This window comes from Triticum urartu, unplaced genomic scaffold, assembly GCF_003073215.2.
Source record: "Triticum urartu cultivar G1812 unplaced genomic scaffold, Tu2.1 TuUngrouped_contig_3984, whole genome shotgun sequence".
Lineage (NCBI taxonomy): Eukaryota > Viridiplantae > Streptophyta > Magnoliopsida > Poales > Poaceae > Triticum > Triticum urartu.
The window spans coordinates 21,737-32,758 of NW_024114537.1; the positions used below are offsets into that span (position 1 = coordinate 21,737).

The 11,022-nt window shown below is 47.9% G+C and overlaps 3 protein-coding genes across 3 annotated transcripts; 2 read left to right on the forward strand and 1 right to left on the reverse strand.

Annotated features, from left to right (window-relative positions):
* Window positions 1–2,536: 2,536 nt before the first annotated feature.
* Window positions 2,537–4,063, forward strand: LOC125527465 (glutathionyl-hydroquinone reductase PcpF-like). The gene has a single exon (XM_048691972.1). The coding sequence runs from the start codon at window positions 2,591–2,593 to the stop codon at window positions 3,815–3,817; it is 1,227 nt and encodes a 408-aa protein (XP_048547929.1). The 5' UTR covers window positions 2,537–2,590; the 3' UTR covers window positions 3,818–4,063.
* LOC125527467 (nicotinamide/nicotinic acid mononucleotide adenylyltransferase-like) lies at window positions 3,932–6,173 on the reverse strand. Its single transcript, XM_048691973.1, has 10 exons — window positions 5,945–6,173; window positions 5,767–5,849; window positions 5,521–5,606; window positions 5,352–5,435; window positions 5,173–5,257; window positions 4,965–5,044; window positions 4,713–4,814; window positions 4,566–4,624; window positions 4,333–4,452; window positions 3,932–4,211 (listed from the first exon to the last, which is right to left on the reverse strand). Exons 1-9 carry the CDS (start codon window positions 6,004–6,006, stop codon window positions 4,338–4,340), a joined length of 756 nt encoding a protein of 251 aa, XP_048547930.1. The 5' UTR covers window positions 6,007–6,173; the 3' UTR covers window positions 3,932–4,211; window positions 4,333–4,337.
* A 96-nt stretch (window positions 6,174–6,269) lies between these two features.
* Window positions 6,270–7,813, forward strand: LOC125527468 (60S ribosomal protein L37-2). The gene is made up of 4 exons (XM_048691974.1): window positions 6,270–6,429; window positions 6,543–6,678; window positions 7,360–7,461; window positions 7,568–7,813. The coding sequence occupies exons 1-4, from the start codon at window positions 6,427–6,429 to the stop codon at window positions 7,615–7,617; spliced, it is 291 nt and encodes a 96-aa protein (XP_048547931.1). The 5' UTR covers window positions 6,270–6,426; the 3' UTR covers window positions 7,618–7,813.
* The last annotated feature ends 3,209 nt before the right edge of the window (window positions 7,814–11,022 follow it).

The window sequence follows — 11,022 nt, forward strand, 5'->3', positions numbered from 1 at the left end:
TCAAGCCGGCTGGTTTCTTGGAACTGCGACCAGAAAGCCCGGAGTATTTCCTGCTCAGGATCATTGAGCTCTTGATAGTACTTGTGGGCGCTCGCAGCACTCTGGGGCAGGTCGGCGAAGATCTCTGCGTGGTGCCAAATCTGAGTTAGCGCGGCATAGCTATTGCTTCCAAATCGACATTGGAGAAGATATGGTTGACCAGCGACAATCTGCTTGGCTTGCTCTACTTCGTCTCGAGCATTGCGACGGACGAGGTTGGATTCCTTCAGACTATACTCGAGCAGTTTAATTTGGTCACCCAGTCTGGTCTTCTCAGCCTTCAGCTGGTCACACTCAGTCTGGCTCTTCTTGACCTCCTGCTGAAGTAGGTCGGATGCATCCCGGGCGGCCTGGCACGCCTCTTGTTCTTGCACAAGTTTGGCAGTAGTCTTTTGGGCCTCTTTTTGGATGTCGTGGAGCTGTTGGTTGCTAGAATTGAGCTGGTTCCTCAACTCGGTCATACGCCTTTCAACTACTGCATTCAAGTTTGGAGGTGGTCAGCACAAATTTTGCAAATATGCAAGTTATATATGGAAGGAGTTGCCGTAGGAATAGTCGAGCTTACCCATGGAATCACTAAGAGTTTTGGAGAGATTTTCATTCTTATGCTCGGCTTCGGCGAGTAGTGTCTTGAGCCGGGCTATCTCGTTCTCCAAACGCTTGTTGTCCCGAGCTGCAGCCTGTATAAAAAAATTCCAAGTTACAGGAAGGTTAACATGGATAAGGCCTCCTACTAAGAGAAATTGATCCCCAGGCCGACCTTTGCAGCCCGACACGAGTCTTGAGGGCTACTGGATTTGCGTTAATTCAAAGGTAGCTAGTACGTGTTACTCTAAGAAGATTCAATCCTAAGGTCGGTTTGCTAAAGCAACCTAAGTCTTGAGGGTTACTGCACATCGGTTTAATCTAAGTTTGAGTTTTACGAGGAGAGTATCGACCCTCAAACCAGCCCTCCAGCCCGATCTGAGTCTTGGGGGCTATTGGATCACTGATTTTGACTAAAAAAATCTATTCCCGAGGAGATTTTGATTTTGATTCCCAAGGTGGACATTCTGCCTCGCCTGTGTCTCGGGGGCTAATGCACAATTGTTTTATCTTGGTCAAAATTAAGACGAACTACAACCCAGTTTGTGTTAAACCGGACTCCAGCTCGGGGGCTAGCGTGCACGAAAGTGCTAAGTTGAGATACATGACTCATGGTGCAGACCGGATTTAGTTCTGGGCCGCACCTTGAGAGCTACTGGCTATACATCTATGTAGAAATCAGATGCATAAGTAAAATTACCTCCATCCCGGGACCAAAGGCGCCCGTCATCCGTATAACGCCGAGCTGCATCTCGTGGGCCTTGTCATTCAGGTACTTCATCGCATCTTGCTGGGCCTCATTCAGGTAATGGTTGACCCCCGATTTCTGGACTTCCCAACGCCCCAATACGGGCGCGACTTCTGAACCATTGATTGACATCTCGCCAGGAGGCTGCTGGGTCAGGACCACATTGCCCGATGTGTTGGGGCCAGACAATTGCAAGGGCATGTCATCTCCAATGACTGTATTGACTAGTGACCCATGGCGTAAGGTCGGGACAACGACTGGCGGCGGCGGCGGCGGCGGTGCTTGGAGCTCTTGAGTTGATGGAGCCGGGGAGTTAACCACCTCGACATTTTCTTTAGGCCCGATCTCCTGGTTATCAAATCCAGGAGCCCCGGGCTGGCCTTGTCCGTCTGCATTAGCTGCGGGCGGGCTTCTTGATGTGGCATCTCCAGATGGCGCCACTTTCGACATCGACTTGATCTTTGAGAGTATAGTGTTGTGGACTTGCACTGTGTTTCTAAGGTAGGACATGTGCTAGGCGGTATATATAGCCATCGACCAGGGGCTATCGAAGGATGATATTAATTACATCCAATAAATTTGAAAAAGGAAAGACACTAATGCATACCATAAACACCATTTTATTTATAGTGACAGTGCAACGCATACTATAAACCATGACATGTGCAATTTATTATAAGATTTCGCAGGGGTACAAGTATAGTATATGTTGAATGCCACATTTAATATTACCCTTTTTTGGCTTTCCACTATCTGGCTCATAATCACCTACCATATGCAAAGGTTTCTACCCGTTGCGGAGAGGCTGACCTGCAGCTCATTTTTCGTCATGAGAAAACGACGAGCAAAGACGAAAAATGCCATGAAACAAAAAATAATAATCTCGAGAACCTTCGGTGCTTTCAGTGTGACATGCTTAATTTGCCACAGGCTTTTCTTTTTGCATTTTTGGCGCAGCTTACATGAAGAAAAACTGTGGACGAATCGTGACCAGTTAATATATGTTGTTTAGAAACTGTTTTGAAATTTGAAATTTAGAAATTAGAAACCCTAGTTCTTGGGCTGTTTGCTCGGGTAAGATGGGACCCAACAAGCAAAACGGGCTGAATGTGTGTGTGTAAGCCCAACGTGAGATGGTTGGGCCTTCCTTATCCCTCGTCCCACTCCCACGGTCCCACCCACCTCTCTCCCTCCGTCCTCGTCCACACACTCTCCTCGATGTCGCCTATCGCGGCGCACCGAGCCTCTCCGGCCATGTGGTCCCCGCAGCCTCCGCCGCCCCGCCTCCAGCTCCGGCGACCGGCGGGGACGCCCCTTCACTCCTCGCGCCGCCTCAGCCGCATCGCCGCATCGCAGGAGGACCCGCTGACCGCGCTGACCCGCGTGCTGTGGGGCCGCGCGCTGCCGCCGTCGCAGCTCGTGCTCGCCGTGCGCCACGGCTGGACCTCGGCGTGGCGGCTCCTCATGCGCCAGCTCGCGCCCTCCGACCCGGCCACGGGCGCCTTCACCCGCACCCCGTCCCGCTTCCCGGCCGTCGCGCAGCCCGCGCCCGGCCCCGGCGCGCGCCTCCACCTCTACGTCGGCCTTCCCTGCCCCTGGGCCCACCGCGCGCTCCTCGTCCGGGCCCTCCTCGGCCTGGGGCCCCGCCTCCCCGTCTCCGTGGCCGTCCCGGGCGACGACGGCGCGTGGTCCTTCACGCCGGAGAGCCCCGACGCGCTCTACGGCTCCCACAGGCTCCGGGACGTGTACGCCGCCCGGCGCGGCGGGTTCGAGGGCCGGGCGTCCGTGCCCATGCTCTGGGACGCCGACCGCCGCGAGGTGGTCTGCAACGAGAGCATCGAGATCGCCAAGTTCCTCTGCACGCTCGTGGACGACGGCGCCGGAGGCCTCGACCTCTGGCCGCCGGAGCACCGCGAGGAGATCGACCGCTGGTACGGCGTCATCTACCCGAGCGTCAACAACGGCGTGTACCGGTGCGGGTTCGCGCAGAGCCAGGCGGCCTACGACGCGGCGGCGGGCGAGCTGTTCGACGCGCTGGACATGCTCGAGGACCACCTCTCCGGGTCCCGGTACCTGTGCGCCGGCGCCGGCGTGACGCTGGCCGACGTGTGCCTCTTCACCACGCTCATAAGGTTCGACCTGGTGTACAACCCACTGTTCCGGTGCAGCCGGAGGAAGCTGGTTGAGTACCCCAGCCTCCACGCCTACATGCGGGAGATCTACCAGTTGCCCGGCGCCGCCGAGACCTGCGACATGGCCGCCATCGCCGACGGGTACTTTGGGACGCTCTTCCCGCTCAACCCCGGCGGGATCCTGCCCGTCGTGCCGGCGAGCTGCAGCCGGGAGGCCCTCATGAAGCCTCATGGCAGAGAGGCAATGCCTTCTGTTGCTGCTGCTGCTGCTGATGGTAGGCAGCTAGGAGCGGCTGCTAGTGTTGTTGGCTAGGATTACAGAGTGTAGCTGAATTGTGTAGCACATCAAATTACTTACTGAATAATACCTTGGTACATATAGAGGATGAAACAAAATGGCAGACTATTACTGTGACCGAGAGTTTCATGTCATATAAATGCTTTATTAGCAATATATTCTGTTGGTCGAAAGACTGATACATTGACAACAATGTAAGGAAGATTCAAGAACCTTCTACTAGTAAATATTGTGTATGGCATACTGGTCTCCATACATTTACATCCAGTCATGATGCTAATAATAATAAGGCAGTCAGGCCCTTTTACTTCAGATAATCGTAGCTCGTCGCTGATAGTTCAGATTGTATCATAACATCGATGCCCAAGGTGTCAGTCCTTGCTACATGGTCGTTTCAAAAGGCTTGCAACTGCGAAGCGATAAAATGTAAGTTTTAGAACCAAGGATTCTCACTGAGGACATTGTATATAAAAACATGCATCTGGAAAATAGAAAGTACGGAAAGACTGCTGGGTAGAGGTAAATATTACCATTGTCATGATTTGGTATCACCCTCTTCTGTTTCCATGTAAAGTTTGTGCTCTCTAATGTACTCGATTACTTCATCGCAAGTAAGATACTTTATTGAGAGATGTTTTCTTATACATTCTCTGCAATTTGATAAATGAATACAGGAATCAACAATGATACATCAAATAAATGAAAAACTGAAGGTAGTAATAGCATCTAATTATACAGGAAGCAACATAGATAAAAATGTCACCTTACTCTAGATGAACTGATCTGATTTGGCACAATCTCATCAACCGAAATGATGTTATCCTGAAAAACATACATGGGGAAACACACATGTGAGTAAAAATCATCAGTCAGTCGGGTAAGTAAGCTCCTCAAGCTAGAAGTTTCTCACCCTGCATTCTTGCAGTGTCTCGCTGCTGGATATTAGCTTTTGAACATCTTTTCCTTCCCTACGTATACAAACAACACCAAAGTCTTTACATATGGCCCTGACCTGGAAACAGAAAAGGTTGTGCATCAAAGTTACTTCTTCGATAAGGGCAATTCAAACAACAATTAAATAGGACACTGTGATTTATAAATAAGGGGTGCACAAATTTTGTATGTCGAATTGTGGATACCAAAAAATGTTCAAGTTTTATACCTGATCTGGAATCCAAACCCCTGGCGTGCTGAATGACTCCAGAAGGTCAGAACCACATAACAGCATTACCCTGACATCACCTGACAGAAAATGCATGTTGTAAAGGACGGATTTATATACAGGGAAAATGCACCGACACATTTGAATGATCACTGAACAGTGTGAGAGAAGGTATTACTGTATTGCAACAAAAAATCTTGCCATATACCTTGATCAGCTAAGCTGTCCTTGCACAGAGAGTTCGCAACCCTCGAGAGAACGGTCAAGGTGCGCTGATAACCTTTCTGCATTGTCTGTATCAAGACACAAGAATGTGTGCATCAAATACCCACATCATCCAAACTGAAAATACATTATGTGACAGCGCAAAATGAAAAATGAGGTTACCTCCCACGGATCAACCATCACAAAAGATGAGCTTCCACACGCCAATTCGCAGAGGCGAACCCGGTGAGCAGCGGGCAAGAGGTCCTAACCAGCCCCAAATTGCGAATTCAGTCACGAGAACGGCGTCAACCATGAACACAAATTGATACACATTTCCAGTTCATAGTACCTTCTTCTTATATGCATCGTTCACCGGGGACATGTACCCACCCAAAACACAGTACCCTCGCTGCTGCAACTCATCCTTCGCCAACTCTATATGAACGAAACACATCAAAAGATGGGGTAAGAGGTACTCTTCTCACTTTGCTGATCCCATTCTTAGGCTGTTCTTGAGACTTACTAGTACTAAACACAGTACCACACTGAATCACTGATAGGTGCAGCAGATTAGCAAGTGTTGATTGAGGCTTACCGAACATGCGCAGGTGCATGTAGGTGGGGGGATTGAAGCTGCCGGTGGCCACCAGCACAACGCCGCCTCGGCTTCCCCCATCCCTGCCGTCATCAAGAAACGAACGGGGGATCAGTCCAGCTATACGCATCAAGCAACCCAAGAAAATCCGAGAGCAGATTCTCTTCTTTCTGCTTACCGATTTGGATCCATGGAGAGCTTCTCCGTGGGGAAGGGGAGAGGAGCTTCCGCCTCCTCCATGGCCGCCCTCTGCAAATCCTCAGCCGAGCCGAGCTGATCTCTCGCTGCGGTTCTCTCTTCCTGCGGTGCGCCGTCGGCGGGAGGCCGGCAATCCGGCCGGCGTGCGCTGGAGCAAGATTCCCAAGTAGGAGGCTTTTTTTTAGAATGCTGGACTCTGTGTGCCCGTGTGGGTGGGCATCGCGATATGGGCCTTGTTGGGCCGCCGTGGTCATGCCCAGGGGCCCCGCTAGAATAATAACAAACAGGTCCACGGAGAGATGCAGCCTATCAAACGGGCCGGGCCCATGTGGCCTTGGGCAGCCCCGCGCGGCTCTATAAAGCCGCCTCCTCGAGCCGCTAGGTTTTGGTGCTCTCTTCTTCCTCCTCTCCTCCTCCCTCGGCGGCGGCGCAGGCGGCGCGGAGGCGACAGGCGAAGGCGAAATGGTGAGCGGATCGCCGCGGCTCCGGCGGAGGCCTCCTCCCTCCGCGGCGCTCCTTCTCGTCTAGATAGATGGATCTCGAGTTCTGACTGTTCCTTTGCTGTTGTTCTTGCGCAGACGAAGGGAACGGGCAGCTTCGGCAAGCGCCGGAACAAGACCCACACGCTGTGCATCCGCTGCGGCCGCCGCAGCTTCCACCTGCAGAAGAGCACCTGCTCCTCGTGCGGCTACCCCGCCGCCCGCATCCGCAAGTGTAAGTCCCGCGGCCAGATCCCCTTCCCCTATCTTAGCACGCGATTCCGGTCCGTCGACCTAGCTGGTTTAGGTAGATGTGTTGCTTGGTTCTCGTATGTGCTGCCTGCGCGAGGCCGTGATTGCTTAGGTTTTCGGTGCTGTTGGGGTAGCCCCGTCGCTGTTGCCTAGAATCGCATGCATGCTAGCTCTGTGGCTCGACGTGGTATGCCTGTAGCTTGATGTGCCGTAGTTTTTATCTGGTTCTAATTTGTGATGAGTAGTTCTTGTTTGATACGATGTGTTAGGCTTTGATCATAAGCATGATAGTTTGAAGATGCTGGGAATGACTGTAAAAAGGAATTCCTGCAAGACCCAACTCTAGTTATGAATTGTCATATAAGTATCTTACCTAGCTCTGTTACACCTCTGATAGAGGTTCAGCAACTAGAGCTATTAATAAGGTGGATGACTTGGCTGTTTGTTCACATGTATCATCGATCTTAAAATTTAAGATGTTCATCCTGTTCTAAGCAGTACACATTTGTAGCCAGCCTTTAGTGATGAAGTTTTAGTTAGTGCAGGGCAGTTAAGATTGATTGTCATATTGCTCTCACTGTCTTCTTATAAGTTAAAGCACATCTCTCATTTAGTAAGTGTTATGTTTCTTCTGCATCTGATAAGATTCTGTCTTGAAAAACAGACAACTGGAGTGTGAAGGCCATCAGGAGGAAGACCACCGGCACCGGGAGGATGAGGTACATGCGCCATGTGCCCAGGAGGTTCAAGAGCAACTTCAGAGAGGGTATACTTCTCTTCTCTCTTTAGTCTTGTTAATAAAATGTGCCAGCATATCCACCCATTGTGAGCTCTGTTTTGCTAAACTGCAATCCTGTGAATGTGTTCTTCAGGAACTGAGGCCGCACCAAGGAGCAAGGGAGCCTCTTCCAGCGGCAACTAGGCGTGACAGTCTCCATTTGTTGCCCTAAGCGAAGCCCTGATCATCAAACTTAGCTTTTTTGTTGGTTTCTACTGGAACTCTTATGTTTCTATGTTGCGAGGCAGACTATATGATGCCTGGTTATGTTATTTGCACAATTGTCGTGGACGTTAATCCTTCAGTTTTGAATGTTGAATTGTGTCGATGTCCTGTGTTAGATGCTGCATCTATTGTTCAATGTGCTATTTGTGACGAGTCTTTTTTGTTGTTTCAATATGAGATCTTTGGTCAAGTTTTTATGCATGTAATAGACCATGACATGGTCACTCACATAGTGTTTGTCTGTTCATATTTACGCTGTGCAGGTACAGCAAGAACATAAAAATGCAACTTCCAATGTGAATAGCTCAATGCTTCATTTCTCTCTTAGCATTTTGAGTTCCAACATTGTCTTGTACACAGAACAGAGAGATTGTATGGAAGGTCATTTTGAGTTTCCTAGTTTTGTTTTCTAACTCAAAACTCGTACTCCCTCTGTAGTAAAATTCTTGTCTTAACTAAGACAAATTATTTTGCCATGCTTCTTTAAACCTGCTATTGTGTGATTTAGCCGTAGCTCAGTGTTCATCTTTTGTTAAGTATCTTGTGCAGTGTCTTAACTAAGACGAAAAAATTATGACGGAGGGAGTACAATGTTAGATTTTTAGCATTCTTTGTTTGAAGAGCTAAACTGTTCTTTTTAACTTGGCTCACACTTTATTTTGGTGCACATTTGTATTACATCTCGGAAAATATCAAACCCAAATATGAATCATGCCTTGAAAAAAGTCAACAGACTCAACAGTCAAAATAGGTCGCCCTCTTGGGTTGTACTCCCTCCATTCCAAAATTTCTACTCCTATAAAAATGTGAGTTGGTCACGATGGTGTGCCTACCTTCACGTCATCTGACTGTCCAATTCTTTTATAAAAATGTGAGTTGGTGATGATGGTGTATCTGCCTTCACGTCATCTGCATATTTGTAACGTAAGGCTAAGATGGATTGTCCTCAAGCCACTCACACTTTTGCAAAGACACTAGTAAGATGCCCGTGCACCAAGATGCATTTTTTACAAAACACTTGTTGTGATTGATCTATGCGGGAGTAATTTCATGTATAAAAACTAATGATATCACCTGTTGTAATTGGCGCATGCGGGAGTAATCTCATGTGTTCAAACTAATGATATCTCGAGAAAGATGGGAGATAAGGTGAGGAGTGGGGCATGGTGGTAATTAGTGGTCGGATTGAGTGGAGGCATGAGAATGGACGATGCCGGCAGCGGTCATCATGCCAAATTGTTCCAGAGGCTTCCTTTTTTAATTGCTCAACAATCAGGTTGTGGGAGATAAGGATAAACGAGAAAAGTCCTTATCTACAAGTGTGAAGAGAGATACGGATATCTTTTTATAAAATTATAATAGTTTGCTTTCTATCCAGTAGCAGAAACGCCATGAGTATGCTTCGGCGTTTCAAGCGCAGAGGTTTTCGGCCGGAGGAGAGCTACTCGTTTCTGGAGGTGCCGATGCCAAACTACCAATACATGACGAGCAGTGTTTGTGCGCTAGATTTTTTTTTTCAGTTTTCTTCATGTTCGATTAGCTGCGTATTTCACGATATAATCCCGCCCTTGTCTCTGATTCTGATTTTGATTATTCTTGTGGATTTCAGATAGAAGGGCACTTCGCAGCAGGGTCATGACGAGAAAGGTGGATAATATGTCTATTTTTATGTAGTTTTTTTTAGAGAACTGACACTAATTTCTCTCAAAATATGTCAATTTGCAGAGAATTTAGTAATGGAACGGTCTACACTGAAGGCTGGTCTAGAAGTGGCAGTATATTTGTAAGCGTTGTGCCAATTTTCAATGATCTGACTAAACTGATCGTTTCTGAAATTTAGCCAAAAATTATGTCATTTTGCCACTACTGTTTTTGTACAGAATTCTTGTCTATTTGGGTGGTGCCAAACAGTGCCAAATTGCATAGTTGTATGTTATCTAGGACCTCTATTGCATATGACCTAGAGTTGTCTCTGAAATATGTTGGCATCACATGGCAATGAAAATTACAACATTATTTATTCCTGGTGTAATCTTAATCCAACAATACACCATTTGATTCCCTACTTGTTAGGTGGTACATAAATAGTCAAACCAGGGTTCATGGCATCAACTATTTTTTTGTTGTTTGAATCACAATGGTGCAGAGGCCGGGGATTAGCCTACTTTTCAGAAAAAATGTTCCTTTTTTCGACTATGAGGTAGTATTAGCATAGTTGTACCGGAAATTATTCTGTATTGCTGCAAGGCATTTTGAGTAACATGTAATGTTTCTACTTTCTACACAAGTGAAAATAAAACTTCTTCTGAAAAGCTAGAACATAAGTCGGTCAAATATTGAGTTCCACACTTATGTTGGGAGTATCGAGGTAGAACTAAATGGGTGATGTTTCTTTTGCTGGGGTAGGAAGTAGGAAGCAGGTAGCTTGGATCACAGCACAAAAATTTGTAAAAATTTGTTGCACCTTAGTATTACAATGTACAGGGTTGTACAACTTTGATACTTGCTTTAGTGTTCGTGATATTTTCCTCCGGATGACGATGGGAGTGTGCCCCCTCCCATAGAGCTCAGAGAGGTCTCTCTGTTGCCGATGCTGTTGTAGGGCCTTCATTTCATGCGTTTTCCCGATCTCAAGCAGGGCCAGGCTGTAACACCCTCGATGCGACTATAGCTCCTACGTGTCGAGGCACGATTTAGAGACATAATCGCATTGAAGACATATGTCGCAAGTTAGGCAATCTTCACAACATCCCATGTAATATGAATAATAAAGGGGAGAACATAGTTGGCTTACACTCGCCACGTCACATCAGAGTACATAAATAACATACATCATCCAAATACTCATGGCCCGACTACGGCGCCAAATTAGAAGAAAAACCCAACATGCGACAACGGTCCCAATCAAACCCCAATTAGGCACCACTACTGATCATCAGGAAAAGACACGTAGTATCGCTGAGAGTCCTCGTCGAACTCCCACTTGAGCTCGTACTCGTCACCTGGAGCGGAATCACCTGGACCTGCATCTGGAGTTATAGTATCTGTGAACCACAGGGACTCAGCAATCTCGCACCCTCGCGATCAAGACTATTTAAGCTTATAGGAAGGATAGGCAAATATATATGTGGAGCTGCATCAAGCGACTAGCAAGTATGGTGGCTAACTTATACGCAAAAGAGAGAGCGAGAAGAGGAGGCAAAGCGCGAGCGAGAATCTAGAGGAACGACCTGCGCAAACATAACTCCAACACCGTGTCCACTTCCTGGACTCCGCCGGAAAGGGGCCATCACGGTAACACACACGGTTGATTCATTTTAATTA